We start from the raw sequence: 19,706 nt of genomic DNA on the forward strand, positions 1-19,706 counted from the left end.
TTCTCCACCGTGATGCTGTACTCAGAAATGTATATTGAGCATTTGTGACAAAAAAAGAAAGAAAGAAAGAAAAAAGGCCAGCCACGGTGGCTCACGCCTGTAATCCTAACACTTTAGGAGGCCAAAGTGGGAGGATCACCCAAGGTCAGGAGTTCAAGACTAGCCTAGCGAAATCCCGTCTCTACTAAAAATACAAAATTAGCCAGGCATGGTGGTGCATGCCTGTAAACCCAGCTACTAGGGAGGCTGAAGCAGAAGAATCACCTGAACCCTGGAGGCGGAGGTTGTAGTGAGCCGAGATCACGCCACTGCACTCCAACCTGAGTGACAACAGTGAAACTCCATCTCAAAAAAGAAAAAAAAAAAAAAATGGGAGGGAGGGAACGAGCCCAGCCTGGTGAGACAAATGAAACTAACAGAGATGGGCTGCCTTCCCTCCCAGATGGGGGCAGCTGTGCCACCACAGTGTGGAATCGGTGACTCAGTTATAACCGTGATAGCGGAAGGTATGGCACGGCAGTTGGCTGTGCTGTCCAAGGCCCTCCAGGGACTGTCCCATCTCATCACACAAACTCTTTCCCCTTGTCCCTTTGCAGGCTCTCTCATCTGGCACCTATAGTTAGTGTCACCTGCTCCTTTGAGTGGCCCCTTGCCCAGGACACAGCTGTGTACCCTCATGGCATCATCTGTGTGCTGGCTCAGGCCAGCCTGTGGTCCCTGCTCCCCAAGCCTCTCACGGAAGAGAAAGGCACTGAAAGGACAGGTGCCTCAGCCTGACTAGTAGGCTCTGTCCGGATGGAAAATGACACCCCACACCCTGCTGCCCTGTACTAGGATAAGGAGGGGTGAAGGGAGGCATGCATGTGCAGACAGGTTTGGACATCAGGGACAGTAATTCCCATCTGTTATATCAGTCAGAGTCCAGCAAGAAAAAGACGACACACTCACATTGGGTAATCTGAGGTGTGCTTTAAAAAGGGAAAAGGGTGGAGTATAAGGAAACCGCAAGTGAGAGGGAGAACTCTAGTCGGCTGGCGGTGGGGGAGCGGTGGATACACAGCTAGGCTTAAGGGGCCAGGGAAGGAAGTGGTGCCAGAATCCTAGAGATAGTCATGATTACTCAAGAGTTGCCCAGCAGGAGAGTCCACAGCAACCTTGATGCTGCAGGGCAGGAGCCGGGGGATTCATTACCCCAAACTCAGCCTCCTCCTCCCCTCCATTCTCCTGCTGGGGCTCCCCAATAATGGAACATGACCAGGAGCCAAAGGGCAAGGGAGCCTGTCGATACCATGGAGAGAGTTCGGTGTCCTCGGGCAGAGGAAGGGCAGAAGGCTGGGGAGTGGGTCTGGAAGGCCGCATGAAAGACACCTGGCACATTCCCTAAGTACCTAGCATCCAGAGTTTACAAAAAACTTCCAACCGGGCGCGGCGGCTCAAGCCTGTAATCCCAGCACTTTGGGAGGCCGAGACGGGTGGATCACAAGGTCAGGAGATCGAGACCATCCTGGCTAACCCGGTGAAACCCTGTCTCTACTAAAAAATACAAAAAACTAGCCAGGCGAGGTGGCGGGCGCCTGTAATCCCAGCTACTCTGGAGGCTGAGGCAGGAGAATGGCGTAAACCCAGAAGGCGGAGCTTGCAGTGAGCTGAGATCCGGCCACTGCACTCCAGCCTGGGCGACAGAGCGAGACTCCGTCTCAAAACAAAACAAAACAAACAAACAAACAAACAAACAAAAAACTTCCACACACTCAGTCCTCACAACAACTGTGAGGGAGGTAAGGCAGTGATTATGATCCCATTTCACAGGTTGAAGACACCGAGGCTCAGAGAGGGGAAACGACTGGCCCAAGGGGACAGGACTCATCTTAAGATGTCAAGTCCTGGACCCTTCCCTGCAAGGCCCCCTGTGGAAGGAAATAGCTCTGCTGGACATGCAGCCACTGAAGAAAGCCCCCAGTCCAGAGGCTTGGAGACCACTGGAGGCTCTGGCAGGGTGACCCTGGGTCTCAGGAGAAATCCGTGCGGAGAGGGAGGGGCTTTTCCATTCCACTGATGAGGAGCTCAGGCTCTTGGGACATTGTGGAGGTACTGGGCGCCCCTGAGGTCTTCAAGCTGCCCACAGTAACCTCTTCCTTTTCCTCCTGCCGCAGGTGCCGGAGAACCTCTTGGGACAGTGAGAAGCTGCTGTCATCTGCAGGTTCTGGAACAGGGAGATGGGGGAGAGTGGAGAGAGGATCTTACACATTCCCACTCGAACACACCTAGAGGACTTGCTGGGAAGATCCCCTAACTCTCCCTACCCCCTTTTCCTACCCACCCCCCAGCCACTGGGACTAGAGTTTCATGGAATCCTAGGCTAGAAGTGGTTTCAGGCTGGGTGCAGCGGCTCACGCCTATAATCCCAGCACTTTAGGAAGCTGAGGCAGGTGGATCACGAGGTCAGGAGTTCGAGACTAGCCTGGCCAGTATGGTGAAATCCCGTCTGTACTAAAAATACAAAAATTAGCCAGGCGTGGTGATGGGCACCTGTAGTCCCAGCTACTCGGGAGGCTGAGGGAGGAGAATCGCTTGAACCTGGGAGGTAGAGGTTGCAGTGACCCAAGATCGAGCCATTTCACTCCAGCCTAGACAGCAGAGCAAGACTCTGTCTCAAAAAAAAAAAAAAAAAAGAAGTGATTTCAGAGAGAATGAAATTCTACTCTCTCACTTCTAAAGCTGATGTTCAGAGAGGAGCAGAAACATGCCTGAGGTCATACAGTGAGGGAGTAGTGGAGCCAAGCCTGCAGCCCCAGTCTCCTGTGCCCACTACATACTGGCCTGGGACTCTTCTGTTTCCTCTGGAATCCTAGATGAAGTGAGGGGCCCCTAGAACCCATCTCTTCAGGCTCCACTGAGGGACTACAGTCAAAGACCTAAAAAAGCAATCTGATGTGCTGGGAAGAGGGGGCTTCTCCCAGGGAAGGAAGGTCAGGCCCAGGGCATGGTGCTGCTGTAGCCCCTTCTGACTCTTTGGGAGACCCTGGGACCCCTGACTCCTCCTGCCTTCCAACCTATCAACCTCTCACCCTATCAACTCCTCACCCTGGTAGACAATGAGGCGGCAGTTGTTCTGAGACTCAGGGTTATCTGCCAGGATGTCCTCAAGTGTCCGGCAGAAGAGTTTGGCCTGCTCAAGCCGATCCTCCCGGCTAAATCCAGCTTGACCATGTTGTGACATGGCAAACAAAGTCTGCAAGGGGGTGGCGTACTCTAGGACGCAGGTGCCTGCCTGGAGGAGGTAAGAGGAAGACCAGACTAAGCCAGGGACCAGGCAGATGGAGAATGGAGGATCCAGTCCAGGCTGTGGCCCCCAGTACCACAGACTGAGGCCCCACTCCCTCAGCCTGTAACGATAGAGTCCTGGGAGGTGGCCACCCTAATGGGGTCTATGCTGTCTGGCCTGCCTTTGCCTCTGATACCCAACTCTGAAATCAGGGACAGGGCTGGGCTAAATTTACCCTTCACAGATCCTTCTCCTAAGATCCTAGGGCAAGACCTGCAGAGCGAGGCTGTCAACTGCTCCAGCTAGGAATCAGGTCTGGGGCTGGGCTCTGGGGTTCAACTCTGATCTGGGTTCCCCTGCACCCACATGAAATCCTTCAGATGTTCTCACAGGCTTCGTCTGGGGCAGCTTTATGGTCAAGAGCATAGTACAGTCAAGTTGAAATCGTCCACTTTCCTATGGTGTCTCTGAGCCTCAGTGTCCTCTGTAAAGTAGGGATGCTAACAGTCCCTACCCCATAGGGTGGTGGTGAGATTTCAATGAGGTGATCAGATGACACACCCAGAATAGCATCCAGCATGTAGTAAGTGCTCAATAAATGTTACTTATCATTATCATTCGGTGCTGAATCCTGCCCAGACCTGGGACCAGCTAGGGACACTACAGCTCAGAGAAGGGCAGTGAATTTTCATTAGCTCTTGGCTAGGGCCCAGGGTTCTGGGGTCCTGACCTCTGCCCAGGGACCCCCACTCCCTTGCACACTCACCCGCTGCCCGTTCTCCAGAAGCTCATAGATGCTATTGCTGTAAACCCTATCTTTGATGCCAGCACGGTCAGCGGTCTGCTGGGGCAGTTTATCCAGGAAGCGAATGTTGGGATCAGCCATACTCAGGTTATCAGGCATCCCACAGTCCAACGGGAGGAGGATATACAGCCGCTGGCTCACTGCACCCCGTAGCAGGTTGTTGTAACGCTGATTGTAAGTTTGAATCCGGGCCTGGAGTCCTGAGGCAGGGAAGCCCAAGAAGTCATTCCTGCTAACCCTATCTCCCACCTAATTCAGGAGTGAGACCCAGGTCATTGGCCCCTGCAGTATGTAGATGCCAGAGAATGGAGAGTCCAGTGCACTCTCATTATACAGGAGGCCAGGAGGGGCAGCGCCTCCAAAAGCCCTCCCCACCCCTCCTCTTACTGCACTGCCCTTTGCCCTCCCTCACTTCTTTCCTCAGATGTCTATGTCAGCCCCGCCCCTTTCCACCATGGCTTTCAGGGCTGAGAGGCAGGCACAGCACTGGGAAGTGACATTTCCAGCATTCTCCTGTACACAGAGGGAAGCCTCTAGCCCCAGATCAGTCTCCTAGCAGAAGCCTTAGGAGACAGCAATGAGATATGGAAGAGCTGCAGCTTTAGCCTGCAAGTCAGAGGAATAAAACACACAGGCTTAGGCCAAGCATAGTGGCTCACACCTGTAATCCCAGCACTTTGGGAGGCAGAGGAAGGTGGATCATTTGAGGTCAGGAGTTCGAGACCAGCCTGGGCAACATGGTGAAACCATGTCTCTACTAAAAATACAAAAATTAGCCAGGCATGGTGGCACGTGCCTGTGATCTTAGCTATTCAGGAGGCTGAGGCAGGAGAATCACTTGAACCTGGGAGGCAGAGGTTGCAGTGAGCCGAGATCTTGTCACCACTATACTCCAGTCTGGGCAACAGAAAGAGACTTCATCTCAAAAAAAAAAAGAGGCTCCACAGTACAGTGGTCTAGGGTCCAGCCTGGACAAACCTGGGTTCAAATCCTTTCTCTTCTTCTCTCTAAGCTATGTGATGTCGGATAAATCACTTGATCTCTCAGAACTGCACTTAAAAAAAAAAAAAAAAAAAACGCTGGGCACAGCAGCTCACGCCTATAATTCTAGCACTTTGGGAGGCCAAGGCGGGTGGATCACTTGAGGTCAGGAGTTTGAGACTAGCCTACCCAACATGTTGAAACCCCGTCTGTACTGAAAATACAAAAATTAGGTGGGCATGGTGGTGGGCCGCTAAAATCCCAGCTACTTGGGAGGCTGAGGCAGGAGAATCACTGGAACCTGGGAAGCAGAGGTTGCAGTGAGCCCAGATTGTGCCACTTCACTCCCATCTGGGCGAAAGAGTGAAACTCCATCTTAAAAAAAAAAAAAAAAAAAAATCTAAGGCCGGTGCAGTGGCTCATCTCTGTAATCCCAGCACTTTGGGAAGCCGACGTGGGTGGTTTACTTGAGGTCAGGAATTCAAGACCAGCCTGGGCAACATGGTGAAACCCCGTCTCTACTAAAAATACAAAAAATTAGCCAGGCATGGTGGTGGGCACCTGTAATTCCAGCTACGTGGGAGGCTGACGCAGGAGAATGACTTGAACCCAGAAGGCAGAGGTTGCAGTGAGTCGAGATTGTGCCACTGTACTTCAGCCTGGGCAACAGAGTGAGACTTCGTCCAAAAAAAAAAAATCTAAAATAGGGATGGGCATGGTGACTCCTGCCTGTTATCTCCGCATTTTGGCAGGCCAAGGCAAGAGGATTGCTTGAGCCCAGGAGCTGAGACTAGGCTGGGTAACACAGCAAAACCCTCTTATTTTTAAAAATAAGTAAACAAAACAGGAATGAAGATTATTCCTTCCTCACAGGGTGTGAATTAGAAAATGCACATGAGGCTGGGCGTGGTGGCTCAAGCCTGTGATCCCAGCACTTTGGAAGCCAAGACGGGTGGATCACGAGGTCAGGAGATTGAGACCATCCTGGCTAACATGGTGAAACCCCGTCTCTACTAAAAAATACAAAAAACTAGCCGGGCGAGGTGGCGGGCGCCTGTAGTCCCAGCTACTCAGGAGGCTGAGGCAGGAGAATGGCATAAACCCGGGAGGCGGAGCTTGCAGTGAGCTGAGATCCAGCCACTGCACTCCAGCCTGGGCGACAGAGGGAGACCCCATCTCAAAAAATAAAAATAAAATGTACATGAGAGCACACAGCATGCAGTAAATATTTATTGAAAGAATTTACGGCTGGGCGTGGTGGCTCACGCCTGTAATCCCACACTTTGGGAGGCTGAGGCAGGCAGATCACTTGAGGTCAGGAGTTCGAGACCAGCCTGGCCAATACGGTGAAACCCTGTCTCTACTATCTACTAAAAATACAAAAATTAGCCAGGCTTGGTGGCGGGTGCCTGTAATCCCAGCTACTCGGGAGCCTGAGCCAGGAGAATCACTTGAACCTGGGAGGAGGTGGTTGCAGTAAGCTGAGATGGTACCACTTACTCTAGGCTGGGTGACAGAGCGAGATTTCTTCTCAAAAAAAAAAAAAAAAAAAAAAAAGAATTCACGAGTGACCTTGGGTAAGTCACTTAATGGCTCTAAGCCCCATATTCCTTTCTGCAAACCAGGCATCATAATGACATCCTTCATGCCTTGGGATTAAAGGATTTGGCAGACATGAAAATGCTTTGAAAAGTATAGTGAGTCCTGTGTGTTAAGAAACACAAGAGGCTGTGTGTCTTAGTGTCTATTTGTTAGATCTAGAAATGGGGACAGAGAGGATGGCCCACCTGGCAGGATGAGCTGCAGATATCCGATGTAATATGACCATGCCAGCCCATGGGCCACGTTGAAATTCCCTTTTTCACAGACTGCAGAGATCTCAGCTGGGGTCAGGCCCTGTGGACAGCAGGATGGGGATGTGGGGCCTCCATCAAGGACACCCAGAGAACTCCTCCTCCTCCTCCTCCAAGGCTTCCCAACCTGCTCCTGACTTGATCCCTCCTTTGCCATTGCCAAACCCACTGTTCTAGGACATAATAGGTTCTACTCCATGGACTCCAACCTTTAAACCAGTTCCACTTCCAGTATTCAACTCAGGGCAGGTCACACCAGCCACAGCCTCCACTTGGCCAGAGCTTCTACCTCCCCCTGTGTCATACCTTGAGGCCCAGGAGGATGTTCAGTGCCTGCGCGAGGCCCAGGAGGGCAAGCATCCAAGTGAAGGGCAGGCCGACCGCATTTGGAAGGGAACAGTAGAAATAGCTGGACAGCAGCAACAGGGTCCCACAGCGGAGCGGGCAGCCCAGGCAGGCCTGCACAGTCCTCCAGTAGCTGTCCCGGTACCTGTGGGTGACAGCCAGGCCCCAGCCCCCAGCCCAGCTCAGCCAGAGAGGTTCAAGGAGGGATAGGGCTAGGCATCAATGGAGTGACACATGTTGGAAACCCTGTCACCATGGGTACTGCAATGAGTCACCTGGAGTGGATGTGGCGCAGCTCCTCGGCCAGGCTGCAGACCCCATTTAACAGCTGTCCCAGCTGCAGGGAGGCTAGGTGGAGCACCAGGCACCGGAGAATGTGCTCTGGTGACTCTCCTAGCCCCCAAAGGGTCCCCAGGCAGGCAGTCAGCAGAACCAAGGCTGCCTTCTGGGCCCCGTGACCCCTGGGACACGGGATGGATGGATGCAGACTGGAGCGGGGCATCTGTGGGCACCAAGAAATGCATGACCATTCTCCCCTTGCCCTCCTGCCCTTCTGGGACTGAGGCTCTGGCTGGGCACTTCCTCCCAGTTCCCCTTTCGCTGGTGCCCAGCCACTCCCAAAGGCTGCTCTTACAGACACCTCTAGGAGACAGGCTGGGACTAAGTCACCCCAAAGCTCCTGTCTCTGTGAGGTTTGCTGAAAACAGAGCAGGTCCTACACACACATGCCCCACCAAGCCCCAGGGAAACCACAGGTGTAGTGAAGAAAGAAGGCAGCAACTACCCCAGATCCAGACTTGAAGCTGTCCTGTGCAGCCCTACCCAACCAAGAACCCTTGGGGACCTGGGTTCCCCTGTCCCCGGAACCCACCCCAGGGAGGACCTTAGTTAATAAGGTGTGGAAAACAGAGCTCAGGGAGTAGGGATAGGGCAAGCAGCAGCACCCCCTTGCCTCTGGGTGCCAGGGGCCCTAGGCTTGGCATTCTGCCAGGCTGATCTTGAGCCTACCGTCTGCCTCCCGGACACTGGCTGCTCTGGATGATGACGAGGAGAGAAGGCCTGGCACTACCAGCAGCCAAGGGCAGCTTCTCTGAGTGCAGCCTGAAAATGAGATGTTAACAATTGGTTTCTCCACAACACTCTAGCCCTGGTGTCTCTCCAAACCACAGCTTTAGTGGTGCTGGGAAGGAGGGTATTTCCTCTTCCTGGGGAGAGGTAGGACCCTTCCCTCAAAGCCCTGATGAGCTGGACCTGAGTCCTGGGGTCAGGGGTGAGGTTTGAGAAAGCCTCTGTTCCATTGCACTTTGCTACCCCCAAACCAAGCATTTTTAGAAACATTCACCACAGTCACAGCTCTGAACACCAGGTTCCCCTTAAGCCACACGATCAAACACACTGTGCCCACCACCTGAGCAGGACTCCACACGCTCAGCCAAAGGCAGCACACATGTCACACGATGCTTCCCGTCTCATATTTTTCTTCTGGTTCTCAGAATGCAGATTCTTTTTCTCAAAAGTGTGACCTAGGAGGGAGGAGTGGAAAATGAGCAGTTATTTCCGGTAACAAGAGCTTTTTTTATAAAGCGCTTGGTGGGAGAGGAGGGGCACAGAGGAATGGGGGTTTGGCTCTTTGCAGGAAACGGCCACGCCTGTGACTTCTGCAAGAAAGCCTGCTGGTTTTGGTTGTGGGGATGATATTAGGTAAGTGCAAAAGTAATTGCGGGCCTGGCACAGTGACTCACGCCTGTAATCCCAGCTCTTTGGGAGGCTGAGATGTGTGGATCACTTGAGGTCAGGAGTTCAAGACCAGCCTGACCAACATGGTGAAACCCCATCTCTACTAAAAGCAAAAATTAGCTGGGCATGGTGGTGGGCGCTTGTAATCTCAGCTACTTGGGAGGCTGAGGCAGGAGAATCGCTGGAACCTGAGAGGCAGAAGAAGTTGCAGTGAGCGGAGATTAGGCCACTGCACTCCAGCTTGGGCAACAAGAGCGAAACTGTCTCAAAGGAAAAGAAAAATGATGTAACCTACATTGTTTGAGTGTAGGTTATAAAACCCCATGCATCAACCTAATAATAATAATAATAATAATAATAATAGTAATAATAATAATAATGTGTTTACCTTGTTCCAGACATTATGCCAAGTCTTGCATATATCACTTCACTTGTATATCATTTCACCAGCCACCCTGTCAGGTAGGTATAATTCTAGCCCCATTTTATAGATGGATAATCCGACGCTCAGGGAGGTGAAATAACTGGCCTAAGTAATTGAGAGTGGGGACTTGAAGCCTGGTGGGTTGCTCCAAAACCCAACTTGCTCTGGCCTTGATTTCATGCCAGTAATCCCAGCACTGGTGGCTAGAAGAGCCACCAGAGCACATTTCTTCAGTGCCTGGTGCTCCACCTAGCCTCCCTGCAGCTGGGACAGCTGTTAAATGGGGTCTGCAGCCTGGCCGAGGAGCTGCGCCACATCCACTCCAGGTGAGTGGAGGCCCAGGCAGGAGGATCACTTGAGCCCAGAAGTTTGAGGCCAGCCTAAGCAACATAGGGAGATCCCATCTCTAAAAAAAAAAAAAAAAAAAAAAATTAGCCAGGAGTGGTGGCACACGCTTATAGTCCCAGCTACTTGGGAGGCTGAGGTGGGAGCATCACTTGACCCCTGGAGGTAGTAGAGGTTGCAGTGAGCTGTGATGGCGCCACTGCACTCCAGCCTGAGTGACAGAGTGAGACCATATCTCAAAAAAAAAAAAAAAAAAAAAAAAAAAAAGACCAGGGGCAATGGCTCACCCTTGTAATCCCAGCACTTTGACAGGCCGAGGCAAGTGGATCACTTGAGGTCAGGAGTTCGAGACCAGCCTGGCCAACATAGTGAAACCCCGTCTCTACTAAAAATACAAAAAATTCGCTGGGCATGGTGGTGGGCACCTATAATTCCAGTTACTCCGGAGGATGAGGCAAGAGAATCGCTTGAACCTGGGAGGCGGAGCTTGCGGTGAGCCGAGATCGTGCCACTGCACTCCAGCCTGGGCAACAAGAGCGAAACTCCATCTCAAAAAAAAAAAAAAAACTCCGGGTGCAGTGGCTCACTCTTATAATCCCAGCAATTTGGGAGGCCAAGGCGGGCGGATCACCTGAGGTCGGCAGTTCGAGACCAGCCTGACCAACATGGAGAAACCCCATCTCTACTAAAAATACAAAAAATTAGCTAGGCGTGATGGCGCATTGCCTGTAATCCCAGCTGCTTGGGAGGCTGAGGCAAGATAATCACTTGAACCCGGGAGGCAGAGGTTGCAGTGAGCCGAGATCGTGCCATTGCACTCCAGCCTAGGCAAAAAGAGCAAAACTCCATCTCAAAAAAAAAGAAGAAGAAAAAGAAAGAAAAAGAGAGCGAGAGAAAGGAAGGAAGGGAAGGGAAGGGAAAGTCTGACCTACATTGTTTGAGCATAGATTATAAAATCCCCATTCCAGAGAGGGCCCCTGCCCCACACTCAGAAAGAAGGAACACATGCTCAGAGAGGCCAAGAAGAATCTAGACAGACGGGCGTGGCTGGGTTTCCCCACTCATTCTATTAGCATTAGCACATACCCTTTCTGTCCAATTATATTTCAACAAGGGTGTCCATACTTTGATGAACCTAAACATAAAAATAGACAATTTGCCCTCTGTCTTTAGGTCTTCATTCTGAAGGCCTCTGTGACACATAAAACTCTGATCAAATAAATTTGTATATTTTTCCTCCCATTAATCTGCCTCTTGTCAGTGATTTTCAGCAAGCCTTCACAGGGCAGAGGGGGAATTTTTCCTTGGCCTTGATGCAAGCTTTTAGTTCCCTTGGGGTGGGAATTGCCTCTGGCTGCAGTAAGCTGCTTCAAAAACGGGGCAGGCCTGGAGAGTGAGGCTAGGATGGCACCTGCAGAGCAGCAATAGGTTCATTCCTGTCCAGGTCAGACGGTCCTTGCCCTGGACCCTTCCCCACGTCATGACTAGACACGGGAAGACACACACTCATAGATGCCCTGGCCTCAGAGGAGCAATGAGGCTTCCTGGAAACTCTGGTTTTTCAAAATCATGTCCTAAGAATGCAGGGAATTCCCTACACTTTCTCTAACCTACAATAGGCTCACATAAAGACCTAGGAGAAGGCCAGGAACAGTGGCTCACGCCTGTAATCCCAGAACTTTGGGAGGCCGAGGCGGACAGATCACGAGGTCAGGAGATTGAGGCCATCTTTGGGAGGCTGAGGCAGGAGAATCGCTTGAACCTGAGAGGCGGAGGTTGCAATGAGTCAAGATTGCGCCACTGCACTCCAGCCGGGGTGACAGAGCGAGACTCCGCCTCAGACAAAAAAGAAAAAAGAATCAGGAGAATATATGATAAAGTGCTAGCAAAGGTTACTCTGTGCAGTTGGAATATGGGTGATTTTTATTCTATTGCCCTTTTTTGCTCATTATGTTTTCTAAGATTTCTTTTCCCTACATTGAACATGTATCGTTTGTTTAATATTTGTTTGTTTGTTTGTTTATTTTTGAGACAGAGTCTCTCTCTGTCGCCAGGCTGGAGTGCAGTGGCGCGAACTCGGCTCACTGCAACCTCCGACTCCCTGGTTCAAGCAATTCTCCTGCCTCAGGCTCCAGAGTAGCTGGGATTACAGGCACGTGCCACCATGCCCAGCTAATTTTTGTATTTTCAGTAGAGACGGGGTTTCACCATGTTGGCCAGGATGGTCTTGATCTCCTGACCTCGTGATCCTCCTGCCTTGGCCTCCCAAAGTGCTGGGATTACAGGCATGAGCCACCGCGCCTGGCCTGTTTAATGTTTAAAATATACCATAAAGAAAGAAAATCCAGCTAGGCACGGTGGCTCACGCCTGTAATCCCAGTGCTTTGGGAGCTCAAGGCAGTAGGATCGCTTGAGCCCAAGGAGTTAAAGGCTGAAGTGAGCTATGATCACACCACTGCACTCCAGCCTGGGCAACAGAGCAAAACCTAGTCTCAAAAGAGAGAGAGAGACAGAGAGAGAGAGAGAATTCCAACATTGTCTCAGTCTTAAGACCGCCTTCCGGCCGGGCGTTAAGGCTCACGCCTGTAATCCCAGCACTTTGGGAGGCTGAGGTGGGAGGATCACTTGAGCCCAGGAGTCTGAGACCAGCATGGGCAACATAGGGAGACCCTGTCTCTACCACAAAAAAAAAAAAACACCTCTTTCCACTCCCTTCTGTCCCCTCTCCCTCCCCTACCTACTACTCTGGGCTCATTTCCCTGAATCTGAATCTGCTCTAATGCAGGCCTTGCAGGCTCGGAAGGCATTGAGGCCAGGTCATGCAGATAAAGTAAGCTGTGGCTTGGCCAAAAAGAGTGGGAATGATGGGGGCCAGGGAAGCCAGGAGGCCAGCCTATCCTGGCCTGACTGGAGAGAAAGGTCCTATAGGGTGGGGGAGGGAGTGCAGGCTGCGAAGGGAGCAGAGGCCCCCTGCCTCCTGGGCCTTCCAATGCCAGGCCAGGGTTTCTGCACACCCTTTATCCATGCTGTCTATCCCTGTGTGTACTGTGCTCTGCATGGGATAGGACTGCTGGTGCACGTGCCAGGTCAGTACTTATTGTCATGGCATCTACAGTTGGACAGGAGAATGGGCAGAACACAACTATATGAGTGAGTAGTTAACTACAGATGTGGCAGGGCCACGAGAAATGCACTCAGCCTGCTGCTCTGTGCAGAAGTTGGAATACCCAGGGTCAGGTTTCCCTGAAGGTGGCCATTTACGCTGAGTTTGGGAGGAGGATGGGAGTGATGGGGGGTGGGTGGGTATGCAACATTCTGAAGGGAGCAGCACACACAAGGGCCCTGGAGTGGGAAGGCACCGGGCCGGTGGAGGAACAGAGCAATGGCTGGTGTAGCTGGGGCATGTAAGCATGTTGAGGGGTCTATGTTAGTTTCTAAGAACTGCCATAACAAAGTATCACAAATTTCGTGGCTAAAAACAACAGATGTTTATTCTCTCATAGTTCCAGAGGCTAGAAGTCCAAAATTAAGGTGTTGGTAGGGCCACACTTCCTCTGAAATCTCTAGAGTAGCAGTCCCTAATCTTTTTGGCACCAGGGACCGGTTTCTTGGAAGACAATTTTTCCATGGATGGGTAGGGGGATAATTTCAGGATGAAACTGTTCCACCTCACATCCGAGCATTAGTTAGATTTTCCTAAGGAGCATGCAACCTAGATCCCTCGCATGTGCAATTCACATGTGCAATTCACAATAGAGTGTGTGGTCCTATGAGAATCTAATGCCACCACTGATCTGACAGGAGGCAGAACTCAGGCTGTAATGCTCGCTCACCCACTGCAGCCCGGTTCCTAACAGGCCACAGACCAGTACTGGTCCAAGGCCCAGGGACTGGGGACCCCTGCTCTAGAGAAGGATCTCTCCTTGCCACTTCTACCTTCTGGTATTCCCAGGTGTGCCTGGACCCAATCTCTGCCTACTTCGTCACATGACATTCTCCCTTCTGTGTGTCTCTGTCTTCACATGTCCTTTCTTCTTATGAAGACACCAGGTGAGGTACAGTGGCCCATGCCTGTAATCCTAATGCTTTGGGAGCCTGAGGCAGGAGGATTGCTTGAGGCTAGAGTTCAAGGCCAGCTTGGGCAACATAGGGAGACCCCATCTCTAAAAAAAAAAATAAAGAAAGAAAAAAGAAAAGGGAAAAAAAAAGGCCAGGCACAGTGGCTCATGCCTGTGATCCCGGCACTTTGGGAGGCCGAGGTAAATGGATCACCTGAGGTCAGGAGTTCGAGACCAGCCTGGCCAACATGGTGAAACCCCATCTCTGCTAAAAATACAAAAAATTCACTGGGTGTGGTGGCAGGCGCCTGTAATCCCAGCTTCTCGGGAGGCTGAGGTAGGAGAATCACTTGAACCCAGGAGGCGGAGGTTGCAGTGAACTGCGATCACACCACTGCACTCCAGCTTGAGCAACAACAGCAAAACTCCATCTCAAAAAAAAAAAAAAAAAAAAAAAAAAAAAAAAAAAAACTTACCTAGGCATGGTGGCTCATGCCTGTAATCCCAGCTTCTCAGGAGGCTGAGGCAGGAGAATCACTTGAGCCCAGGAGGTGGAGGTTGCAGTGAGCTGAGATTGCACCACTATACTCCAGCCTGGGGGACAGAGTGAGATTTCATTTCCAAAAAAAAAAAAAAAAAAAAAAACCACTCATTGAATTAGGACCCACCTCACCTTACTCAGTTGCATCTGCAAAAGCCCTATTTCTAAGTTCCAAGTAAGGTCACATTCACAACTACCATAGGTTAGAATTTCAGCATTATCTTTTTGGAGACACAACTTGATTCATAACAGGGTCAGTGGTATAAGAATGGGACTGGAGGGTGGGTGGGACCCTTGTGGCCTGTGGCCAGGGCCTCAGTACCTAGGAAGCGTCACAACAGCTACCTGCATGGGATTGTCCTCAGCAGTCAGACACACATCAGCTGTATTGACAGGCAGGGACATCACAGCTCTTCCAGACTGACCATCTGGTCCTCCGAAGAGGAAGCTGAGGGCCACGGAGGGAAGTTAGGCCCAAGTTCCAGGCTGCCTGGCTTATTGGCTGCAGCTCTCAGGCCGGTGGTGCTGAGTTCCCACACGCCTCTCCACGCCTGCTCCTTCCTCTGGTAGTTGCTTCTTCCCTCCAGACACCTCGGAAGTGCTGGCTCTCACTTCTATTTCCAGATGAGTTACAGCTCTCACAAGTCTTCCCTGAAACCCATCATCAGTGCTTCCGGTGAGAAATAAGCCCGCATGCTTTCATTCAGGGGACCCTGGGCCTTGGACAGAGTGTGAATGAGGTAGGGAGGCCTCTGGCCTCTACGGAGCCACTCTTTTGCCCACACAACCTCAGTACCCCTTAATCCTGCCAGAACAGGGACATTGGGGGGATTTTAATATCGGTTGATCACAGTAGACCTGGTTTCCAATCTGGTCTCTGCTTCTCCTGGCTGTGTGACCTTGGCCCAGATGTGCAACCTCTTTAAACCCAAATTTCCTTATACCTAAAATGGGGATAGCAACATCTTTTATCTGACAGAATTGTTTTGAGAATGGAAAGAAAAAATGCATAAATGCATGTGCAGACCTGAATTGTAAATGTTCAGTAATTGTTAAGTCTTTTTTTTTTTTTTTTTTTTGAGATGGAGTCTCACTTTGTTGCCCAGGTTAGAGTGTAGTGGTGCAATCTCAGCTCACTGCAACCTCCACATCCCGGAATCAAGTGATTCTTCTGCCTCAGCCTCCCGAGTAGCTAGGACTGCAGACACATGCCACCTCACCTGGCTAAGTTTTGTGTTTTTAGTAGAGACGAGGTTTCACCATGTTGGCCAGGCTGGTCTCAAACTCCTGACCTCAAGTGATCCACCCATCTCGGCCTCCCAAAGTGCTGGGATTACATGTATGAGCCACCTTGCCCAGTAATTTTTTTGTTTTTGTTTGCTTGTTTGTTTGTTTTTGAGACAGGGTCTGTCCCCAGGCTGGAGTGCAATGACAATCACAGCTCATTGCAGCTTTAACCTCCCAGACTCAGGCGATCCTCCCACCTCAGCCTCCCAAGTAGCAGGGACTATAAACACCTAGCTAATTTTTTTTTTTTTTTTTTTTTTGTAGAGATGGGGTTTCACCATGTTGTCCAGACTGGCTTAGAACTCCTAGGCTCAAGCAATCCACACACCTCAGCCTCGAAAAGTGCTGGGATTACAGGTGTGAGCCACTGCATCCTGCCAGTAATTGCTAACTCTTATCACCCACCACCAGCACCATCACCATCATTATCACCACTGACAATCACACTCTTGGAGTTGCCAGCGCCTCTCACCTTGGTTTCTACCTTGGGCTCAAATCACCTCTCTAGCAGACACAGAGATTTGATGTCTAATCCAGGGGTGGCTTCTGAGTCTGACTCCAACTGCCCCTCTGTTATAATTCTATTGTCCCATCATGGAATTAACTATTGTGTCATGGTCTTCCCTAAACAGGGTGCTATCCTAGTAGACATGATGAGGAAAGAGGGGCTAAATGATGGCATGATTGGGGGCAGGGAAGCACAGTTGGCTGGCTGAGCTGCTGCATCTTCAGGAAGTGAACAATGAACCCACATTTCGTTGGAAGGAGGTATCTAGCCGGGTGCAGAGATCTACTATTTATTTATTTATTTATTTGTTTATTTATTTATTTATTTTTGAGATGGAGTTTTGCTCTTGTTGCCCAGGCTGGACTACAGTGTGTGATCTCTGCTCACTTGCAACCTCCACCTCCCAGGTTCAAGCAATTCTCCTGCCTCAGCCTCCCTAGTAACTGGGATTACAGGCATGCACCACCATGCCCGGCTAATTTCGTATTTTTAGTAGAGACGGGATTTCTCCATGTCGGTCAGGCTGGTCTTGAACTCCCCACCTCAGGTGATCCACCCCCCTCAGCCTCCCAAAGTGCTGGGATTACAGGCGTGAGCCACTGCGCCCAGACTTATTTATTCGTTTTGTTAATGGCTTTATTGAGATATGTCATATGTTATATAGCTCACCAACTTAAAGCATGCTATTCAATTCAATGGTTTTAAGTATATTCACATAGTTGGGCAACCATCACCACAGTTAATTTTAGAACATTTTTGTCACACCCAAAAGAAACCTGTACCTTTGGCCATTGATATTGTTTGACTGTGTCCCCACCCAAAATCTCATCTTGAATTGTAATCCCCATAATCCCTACATGTCAAGGGTGGGACCAGGTGGAGGTAATTGGAAGATGGGGTAGTTTCCACTATGCTGTTCTCATGATAATGAGTGAGTTTCATGAGATCTGATGGCTTTATAAGCATCTGGCATTTTCCCTGCTTACACTCATTCCATCCTGCTGCCCTGTGAAAAAGGTGCCTGCTTCTCCTTTGTCTTCTGCCATGATTGTAAGTTTCCTGAGGCTGCCCAAGCCATGCAGAACTGTGAGTCAATTAAACCTCTTTCCTTTGCAAATTACCTAGTCTTGAGTATTTCTTCATAGTAGTGTGAGAATGGACTAATATAGCCATCAACCCCCAACCACCAACACCCCTACCTCATCCCCAGACAACCAACCGCTAATCTGTTTTCTGTATCTATAGATTTGCCTATACTGGACACAACATAAATGGAATCATGCAACATGTGATTGTGTCCGACTTCTTAGCATCTCCAGTTTTTTGACTGTTTTTCATGTGTGTGTTTTTGAGATGAAGTCTCGCTCCGTCACCCAGGCTGGAGTGCAGTGGTGCAATCTCAGCTCACTGCAACCTCCACCTCCTGGGTTCAAGCGGTTCTCCTCCCTCAGCCTCCTGAGTAGCTGGGATTACAGGTATGAGTCACCATGCCCAGCTAATTTTTTTGTATTTTTAGTAGAGACAGGGTTTCACAATGTTGGCCAGGCTCATCTCGAACTCCTGACCTCAGGTGATCTGCCATTCTTGATCTCCCAGAGTGCTGGGATTACAGACCTGAGCCACTGCACCCTGCCCTTAGCATCATTTTTTACAGGTTTACTTACGTTGCAGCATGTATGAGTACTTCATTTCTTTTTATCCTTTTTATTGCCAAAAACATTCCATTGTGTATAATATTCCATTGATATACCACGTTTATTGACCACTAATTAGTTAAGGACAATTGAGTTGTTTCTACTTTTTGACTATTATAAATAATGCTGCAATGATCATTGATGCCCAAGTGTTTGTGTGGACATACATTTTCATTTCTTTTGGGTATGTACCTGGGAGAGGGGATGCTTGGTCATGTGATAACTCTAGATAAATGAACTTTTGAAGAACTGCCAGACTGCTTTCCAAGTGGTTGCACCATTTTGCTTTCCCACTAGTTATGTGTGAGGGTTCCAGTTTCTCTACATCCTAGTGAATAATTGCTATTCTCTGTCTTTTAAATTCTAGCTATCTAGTGTATATAAAGTGGTATCTTATTTTTTTATTTAAAAAAATTTTGGGCCAGCCTCGGTGGTTCTCACCTATAATCCTAGAACTTTGGGAGGCTGACGCGGGTAGATCACAAAGTCAGGAGATCAAGACCATCCTGGCCAACATGGTGAAACCCCGTCTCTACTAAAAATACAAAAATTAGCTGGGCATGGTGGTGGGTGCTTGTAATCCCAGCTACTTGAGAGACTGAGGCAGGAGAATCGCTTGAACCCAGGAGGCAGAGGCTGCAGTGAGCCGAGATCATGCCACTGCTCTCCAACCTGGTGACAGAGCAAGACTCCATTTTGGAAAAAAAAAAAAAAGAAAAAATGGGGGCCAGGTGCAGTGGTTCACGCCTGTAATCCCAGCACTTTCGGAGGCCAAGGTGGGCGGATCACCTGAGGTCAGGAGTTCAAGACCAGACTGGCCAACATGGCGAAACCCCATCTCTACTAAAAATTAGCCAGGTGTGGTGATGCATGCCTGTAATCCCAACCACCCGGGAGGCTGAGGCAGGAGAATCGCTTGAACCTGGGAGGTAGAAGTTGCAGTGAGCCGAGGCCATGCCACTGCACTCCAGCCTGGGTGACAGAGTGAGACTCCATCTCAAAATAAATAAATAAATAAATAAATAAATAAATAAATAAATAAATAAATGAAATAAATTGCTGGGGGCCTATGGTACAGGGTGAGCAGGGCCTGAATTAGGACCCTAACCTGGACCTGACCTGAATTGCAACCCCAACCCAACTGCAACCTTGACCACGACCCCAGTAGATTTTATAGAGAGGAAGTCAGACAGGGAGGGAGAAGAATAGGATTTGATGTCATCATGTTGTCCGGCATCCACGGGCCTTTATTCAGAGTTGGGTTAGAGCCTCCACCTGGAAAATGTGGATGCTAAGTTGGGCATTATGTGGTTAACCTGACTTATTTTGAGCAGTTGGCGCTCCCGTCTTGAGGAATGCAGATTCCAGCAGTGGCCCAGGGCAAAGAGTGTGCGTCATTGATGAGAGCGGGAAAATTAAACTCTTAAATCAGCCTTTCATCTAAGCTGTTTGTGAGATGCTATCTACCCCAGGGACTATAATCGCTGGCACAATCCTAGTCCCTAAAGGAAAACCACTGGCCCTTGTAGAAGAAATCAGAAACAGAAATGACGTGAAGGTGTTTAATGTCTCTAAGGAAGACAAAAACCACCTTCTGCCAGATATTGAGATGTGTGTGCAGAGCAGCAGGAAGTGAAGACAGGAAGTGAAGGAAGACACACATGTCTTCACTGCTTTTCTACCCGTGAAGGAGTGCCCAGTTCAAGAACAGCCCGATGGAGTCCTGCCTGTTGAGGCTGTATGCCTTTGGGGTTATGAAAGTTTGTGGGCTTTTCTAGTGAAAATGTCAAATGTTTTCCATAAAATGTTTAAAAGATCAAATTAGCCTTAATGCTGGATTGTCTGTACAGGATTAATAATATA

At 49.9% G+C, this 19,706-nt stretch overlaps 2 protein-coding genes across 3 annotated transcripts; one reads left to right on the forward strand and one right to left on the reverse strand.

Annotated features, from left to right (window-relative positions):
• Window positions 1–1,614: 1,614 nt before the first annotated feature.
• On the reverse strand, window positions 1,615–8,830 carry STING1 (stimulator of interferon response cGAMP interactor 1). Of its 2 annotated transcripts, XM_010388119.2 has the most exons (8): window positions 8,592–8,830; window positions 8,258–8,350; window positions 7,525–7,751; window positions 7,211–7,394; window positions 6,839–6,947; window positions 4,032–4,270; window positions 3,085–3,271; window positions 1,615–2,203 (listed from the first exon to the last, which is right to left on the reverse strand). In XM_010388119.2, exons 3-8 carry the CDS (start codon window positions 7,749–7,751, stop codon window positions 2,010–2,012), a joined length of 1,140 nt encoding a protein of 379 aa, XP_010386421.2. In that variant the 5' UTR covers window positions 8,258–8,350; window positions 8,592–8,830; the 3' UTR covers window positions 1,615–2,009. The 2 variants fall into 2 exon arrangements, with proteins under 2 accessions (XP_010386421.2, XP_030783534.1); XM_030927674.1 differs by lacking the exon at window positions 7,525–7,751 and having other exon boundaries at window positions 8,592–8,797.
• A 110-nt stretch (window positions 8,831–8,940) lies between these two features.
• LOC104681857 (cancer-related nucleoside-triphosphatase) lies at window positions 8,941–19,479 on the forward strand. Its single transcript, XM_010388293.2, is given in 4 exon segments — window positions 8,941–8,950; window positions 9,664–9,736; window positions 19,012–19,181; window positions 19,184–19,479. Coding segments are annotated over 4 exon segments (549 nt in total).
• Window positions 19,480–19,706: the final 227 nt, after the last annotated feature.

The sequence above is a fragment of the Rhinopithecus roxellana genome, chromosome 3, assembly GCF_007565055.1.
Source record: "Rhinopithecus roxellana isolate Shanxi Qingling chromosome 3, ASM756505v1, whole genome shotgun sequence".
NCBI lineage: Eukaryota > Metazoa > Chordata > Mammalia > Primates > Cercopithecidae > Rhinopithecus > Rhinopithecus roxellana.

What these genes read in the sequence shown, in the direction of transcription:
- STING1 (XM_010388119.2), bottom strand. Translation starts at nt 7,751, where the DNA reads ATGCCCCGCTCCAGTCTGCATCCATCCATCCCGTGTCCCAGGGGTCAC. An exon ending in ACATCCTCCTGGGCCTCAAG is followed by an intron (nt 6,948 to 7,210) that starts GTATGACACAGG and finishes TGCTGTCCACAG; the next exon opens with GGCCTGACCCCAGCTGAGAT. An exon ending in TTCTGGAGAACGGGCAGCGG is followed by an intron (nt 3,272 to 4,031) that starts GTGAGTGTGCAA and finishes TACCTCCTCCAG; the next exon opens with GCAGGCACCTGCGTCCTAGA.